At 41.1% G+C, this 6609-nt stretch overlaps 1 protein-coding gene across 1 annotated transcript; it reads left to right on the top strand.

Moving 5' to 3' along the window:
* The first annotated feature begins 1935 nt into the window (after nt 1–1935).
* Nucleotides 1936–2775, top strand: LOC141822247 (uncharacterized). The gene has a single exon (XM_074709691.1). It carries the CDS (start codon nt 1995–1997, stop codon nt 2658–2660), a length of 666 nt encoding a protein of 221 aa, XP_074565792.1. The 5' UTR covers nt 1936–1994; the 3' UTR covers nt 2661–2775.
* Nucleotides 2776–6609: the final 3834 nt, after the last annotated feature.

Genomic DNA, 6609 nt, shown 5'->3' with positions numbered 1-6609 from the left:
GGGCGATTCGGCGACGAGGGTGCTAGATGGGTGATTCGGCGATGAGGGTGCCGGATGGGCGATTCGGCGACGAGGGTGCCGAATAGGTGATTCGGCGACAAGGGTGCCAAATGGGCGATTCGACGACGAGGGTGCCGAATCGACGATTCGATCATAAAAGAGATGGAGGGGTGAGTTGGCTCTTGTTAAAGTATAGGAGGAGACGGTGGTTGTGGTTAACCGGGCCTGTAGGAGGGACCAGGATCGGACTCGAGTCACATAAGGGGTACCATGGGTTATTCCCGTAACACCCTTGTATATTAAAGTTTGACTAGAAATAGTTAAGAGTAGTATTCTATATATATTTATAGTTTTCCACTATCAATTCAACCAATTGATATGTTGTAAACTAGTGTTCTATACTACCCTAGGATATTATTATACTTATTCATCTAGCACAGATCTGAAGTAATATAATAACCATAAACTTTATTTTTTTAATGAAATATGATCTAAAAATTTCCTTGTCAATCATCTTATAATTAGTTCTAAGGGTTAACACTAACAATATAAATTGCACTGTTCGCCAAAGAAGAAGCTACAATCGGGCTATGTTTGTTAGGTTTTTTCTAATCGTCTTTTCCACGTACAATAAGTTTAAAAGTTCATCAGATATAAAATTCCACTAGAGCAATGATTTTAACCTATACTCCGTTCCCTATTTTCTCTGACAAGAAGCTACACTATTAGTCAAAAAAATATTAAGCACCGGCCTGATATTTGTCAATTTTTCTCAGTTCGATTTTTTCGCTCAACAGGAGATCATCCTTCGTTGGATATTATGCTACACCATTCGTTGGCTGTCAAAGATCAACTTTCGTTAAAAAATAAAAAAAAATTGATAAATCCCAGTTAGCCTCATTAACTATCCCTGGGGGTGACTGGTCCGGTCTCACAGAAGTTTCCCACCGGTCACCAGGGTAAATCGAGAAATGCATGCAATGGCTAGCCCAGATGTCTAGTATCCTTTGATTGTGCTCCCCATTTGGAAGAAAATTTTTACAAATATGCTGTATATGAGGATCGAACTACATGTGCTTGGGTGACAACCTAAATATCCTACCACGACACCATATCCCGAGGACAACTTTCATCAAAAAATAAGCTGCACTATTTGTCGACTATTGCCTTTAATTCGGACTAAGGTCGATTTCTTTAAAAAAAAATATTTTAGAATGTAGTTTAGAATAATCTTTACTTCTTCTGCAAAAGGTGGATACGCCACCTTAGCGGCCCCACACGGTCGGCCCCACGACCATCTATGAGGAGGTAAATCGAGAAGTGCAGTTGGTTACGACGCAGGAGGGTATTGCCTGGCTTCGCCAGGATTCGAACCCTTGCCCTCTTCTGCAAGTTTGCTACGTCATAACCAACTCACCTATGCCCCGGGGGCAATAATCTTTACTTCTGATGCATATGATATTATGATGCCAACAAAATTAAAATTAAAATAAAAAATAAATCCACATCATATTATACTATTTAAATAATATCAAAATCACTTATATAATTAAGATAAATCACGTAACCAAATTACCGTACTTCTTTTTCTTCTGCATAAGGTAGAATTCGTCACCTTAGCGGCTCCACACGGTCGGTTTCATGATCATCTGTAAGGAGGTAAATCGAGAAACTGCAATTGGTCATGACGCAGGAGAGTATTGTCTAACTTCGCCATAATTTAAATTCTTATCCTCTTCTACAAATCTACTGCGTCATAACCAACTCAGCTACCAAATTACCGTACTTCATGTCTAGAGTCCTATGGTCCAACTTGAAATTAAAAATCAGGGATTGTATGTACGGGCAATCAAATAGTTTTAGAAAGAATTAATAATAAATAAATAAATAAATAATTATACAGTAGACATATAATTCCATCCCTTTACACTCTCCTCTGTCCATCTCTTCGCTTCCACCGTGGTCTGTTGATTGCGCAAGGACACGGAGCAGAGATGGGCTTCAGACCCCTCTCTCTCCATCTGATCCCGTGGTGCTTCCACGTGGCCGGCTGCGACGGCGCTACCGGCACCGCTGCCGACCCTCCGTCGTCCAAGAGATCCATACGCCTCCTGGGCGCCGACGGCCGGATCCGTCTCTACCACCTCCCAATAGCGGCCGGCGATCTCATGGCCGCCCACCCCCTCCACCTCCTCTGCCGCTCCGATGCCCTCGTCATCGGCCAGCCTGTTCCCTGCCTCGCCCCTGCCGAGTTCCTCCTCCCCGGCCGCACCTACTTCCTTCTCCCCGCTCACTTATGCCGCCCCGCCGCCGCCCTCTCCTTCGCCTCCCTCGCCGCCTGCCTCGGCGACTACCTCAAGAGATCCGGCGGGTGCTCGGCGGTGCGTCCGATCGAGATCCTGAAGACTCCCTCCGGAAGGCTCCAGATCCGCGTGCCCGACGAGTGCCTGGAGCGACTAGCGGCGGAGGAGGCTGCGGAGGAGAAGCGAGGGCGGAGGGTGTGCACGACGGAGGAGCTGGCCAAGGACTACAGGCAATTGGTGAGGTGCAAGTCGTGGAAGCCGAAGCTGGAGATGATCGACGAGTCGGAGAGGAGCGGTGGCCGCGGCGGCGCGGTGTTTGGAGGGATCGGGCGGAGGAAGAGGATCGCCCAAGACTGATATAACCAGCGCATATAGTACATATCATTCCGTTATACACACATATATATATCGGGTTTCTCCACCCTTTCGTTTGTAACATCTCGTGTTATAAATCTTTATGACGGCCCTAAAACACCCTCTTCCTAGGTATTTTTTTTTTTTGGTTGTTACACGTGTTGAAATCAGCAAACTGAAACACTGGAATGGAGAATACGATATACCGTTTGTTCGTATCTCTTTGTGTAACGGGACATGGGTGATGGAAGTGGGTAACTGTGCAATCGGAAGCGCCAGCGAGTCGATCGAGGAAGACGACGAAAGAGTGGTCAAATCGCTACACACGTGTAGGTGGACTCGGGAGGGCGACGGTTTTGGATTTTGGAATGGTCCATCTCTTTAATTTCCAGCACCTGCGGGGCGACGGTGAAACGGTGACAACGAACGGAACGGAGTAGAATGATTTTTATTTTTTTTTTCAGAAAGAAAATGAATTATTTCTAGGAAATGACATTTGATATGATAGGGAGTAAGATAAAAATATACAATGATAAAATAGCCATGTTAGTTAAATTTATCAATGATACAATATTCTTCTTCATAAAGAACAATGATTTTGTTAGATTGAGAGTTTCACCTTGCTTCAATTTTTTTTATGCTTGATGGGTTTTCAGATTTGTCTATTTAATTTCAAATATAAATTCATCTGAGAATACTTATTTATTTTCATTTTATTTATCAATAAATATATATAGATATATATATATAAACAGTAGCGATTCACTCAGTCTTTTGAATTACTAAAAATTTTTAGGGAGAAAGATTTCGATCACTATGCTTGTGTTTATGACCATGTTTTATATAAAACATCTTCAAGTTTTAGCTATTTTAATGTGCGTAACAGGGGAAGAAATAAAATATTATGTTAAGAGATAAAAAAAAGTTAGTATCCTAATTCACGAATTTGTATTACTCTTATTACTTTAACTTAAACGGTTTGTTAAATATAAAAAAATGAGAAAATTATTAATACAATCAGGGCTCAAGTGTTTATTATAAGATCAGTGCATGCGTTAGAGGATGATGAATAACGCTCGTTTGTTCATTCATTCTATTAAAAAACTAATAGCGGATATTAGAAAACAAAATAAATACTATAACAAATTTGACTTTCTACAGCATGTCATTAACGGCGTACAATTATAATGTGCTGTTAATAATAGTTTTTACAGCACACCTAATATGTGCACTGCTGATAACTGGTTTTCCCAACCTGCTCTAACTGGTTTTCCCAGCCCACTCGCCCGCTCATTAGGTTTTCCCAGCAAGCTGGTTTTCCCCTCTCGCCTCTGTTAAGTTCTTCCTCGACGGCGCTCGACCGCGCTCGCTTGCCTCTGTTACGCGAGGTCCCCTCCCTCTCTGTTCCTCTCAACGCCCTCTCTCCTCTCCGCCCGCCCTCTTTGTTCCTCTCCGACCACCCTCTCCAGCCGCCCTCTCCGCCCGACCTCTCCGTTTCCCCCGTCCTCTCTGTTCCTCTCCACGCGATCGAACTCGGTTTCTCCTTCCTCTCCACCATTGCAACTCCCCCTCCATCCGTGCTCGTGCTCGTGCCGATCAGTCCGTTCTCGCGCCGGTCAATCCGTGCACTGGCCGTTCATCCTGAGTCCGTCCTCCAGTCATTCGTTGCAAGCTCCTCTCCAGGGCCTGTTTTCCTCCACCGTGTCAATTCTCCTCAGTCCTATTTCCTCCCCTTACAGCAGCAATAAAAGGTATTTCCTCCACTTACAGCAGCAAAAAGTTATTTCCTCCGGCCGTCTGTTGCATCTTTTGAACCCTCGGATGATTACACCTGCGGCTGCTCTTGATTGCATCAGAGCTTTAGCATGTCGTGCATTGCTTGGTTTAGCAAGAGATGAATTAATTGCACACATATTAATAAATTTGCAGGTTGTGAACTTGCTATATGAAATTTATTTTGTGGTGCTTGAAATAAAAATTCACGCCCTTGATGCACCTCTAATTTGTTTAAAGATTCATTCTTTGTTAGCAGCACTTTGAATGATCGTTTTTCTTTTGGTTTTATTATCTGAACCAGATGAAAATTTACCATCTCTTCAAGCTGTTCTCAACCTTCCTTTATATTTCAGGTCGGTAAAAAGCTTTCAGAACTTATTCGAGATTTGAGCAGTCCTTAAATTAGACACTCTCTTAAGACATCCTTGTTACCTACAAGGATTTTCTGCCTGTGTCTTAGGATTCTTAGACTTAGTGTTGACCTAGAGGTGTGTTAGTAGAAGCCCTAGAGCCAATTATGTGATGATTGACTAAGGACTTTTTATATCATATTCTATTATTAATAAAGGCATGACTTTTGGTTATTATACTTACTTTGTATTAATGCCAAATAACTAGGTATAATAATGTCTTTAGGTAGCTAGTTCTAATCTATATTATATCGATTGTTTGAATCGATAGTGAGATGATATAGAGAACACTACTTTTAATTATTCCTAGTCAAGCATTAATATTCAGGTGTAGGTACTTGGAATTCTGTTCCGTTCAATTCTTGCCAGACAAAAATTTTCAGGAACAGAACCTTTCCAAGCAACCTACGTCTTCGACCAGACATGTGCTTGATTGATCAAGCAAGTTCTTGACCAATCAAAGCACACCTTGATTGAAACATATGATCTTGGACTCTTGTATTGGTATTTAGGATCCATACAAAGAAAAAATAAAAATAACTATGCAGCAGAATAAATAGTTGTACCTTTCTTCTTTGTAGATTGTGTAGATGATTGTACGTTACCCGAAGACCTCTTGATCTTCTGTTGTATTCCTCTCCTCTTCCTGGACGTCGTGTGGGGGATGATCTACCAAGATGACTCCACCCAATTCCTTCTAATCCTTTCTTCTAATCTTCTAATTCGATGGCAAGAACTCAAGGAAGAAGCTCTATTCTTCTTCCTCTTCCTCTTCTTCTTTCTATTCTCTTGGCTGCCGACCCTAGCAAGGAAGGAAGCCCCTTGTGTGCCGGCCCTAGCAAAGAAAGAAAGGAAGTGCTTGGGAACCGGCCCTAGCACACAAAAGAGGGAGGAAGAAATAGAGAGGGAGTCGATTCTAGCACAAGGGGAAGGAGGTGTTTTGTGCCGCCGGCCCTAGCAACCAAAAACAAGGATTGAGTTGTGTTTTTGCCTCTCCCTATCCTCCCCTTTTATAGCTTTGCCATCATAAAAAGTTTAGGAAAAAATAACCGAATTAATATAATTTTGTTGTATAACAAAATTTATATAATTTTGTTGAATAATAAAAATTTTTTAACAAAATTTTGTTGGATAACAAAACTTAATAAAATTTTATTGGATAATAAAATTTAATAAAATTTTGTTGGATAACAAAATTAACATAATTCTATTTAGAATTAATCCAAATTCTATTAACTGAATTCTTAATAGAATTCTAAACAGAATTCTAACAAAATTCTTAACAGAATTCTAACCAAATTTTCAACAGAATTCTTAACAGAATTCTAACAAAATTCTCATTGGGTGGATATGAGACTTTATCTAGAGGCTACAACAGGGACCTAGAGGAGGAATAGGTTTTGACCTCCTGATGGGTTTGGGCTTCCCGTGTTCTCCTTGAACACCCAACTCAAGTCCATTAATAATAACTCATACCACTAAAGGGTTATTATTGAACTACCGCACTAATCTCATATTATAATATGTGCTCCTTTTTATCATGAGTGCATTAATCTCCCTGTATTTAAGATATCATATATCCGTCAATTAATTGAATTACTAACAACTCAATTAATTAACTTATAATTCCGAGAGTAGTACCACTCAACTTAATTATTATTATGCAGACTAAGTCCACTTGTAGGGTTTACATGATAATCCTTATGAGCTCCTTAAGGGGACATCATCAGCCTAAATGATTAGGGGTATGGCGGTGCGTGGCTTAG

This window comes from Curcuma longa, chromosome 2 (genome assembly GCF_044706935.1).
Source record: "Curcuma longa cultivar G26 ecotype Majalengka, Jawa Barat chromosome 2, ITB_CL_G26_1.1, whole genome shotgun sequence".
NCBI lineage: Eukaryota > Viridiplantae > Streptophyta > Magnoliopsida > Zingiberales > Zingiberaceae > Curcuma > Curcuma longa.
The sequence above is the reverse complement of the archived record's forward strand: the minus strand, read 5'-3'. Positions and strand labels throughout refer to the sequence as shown.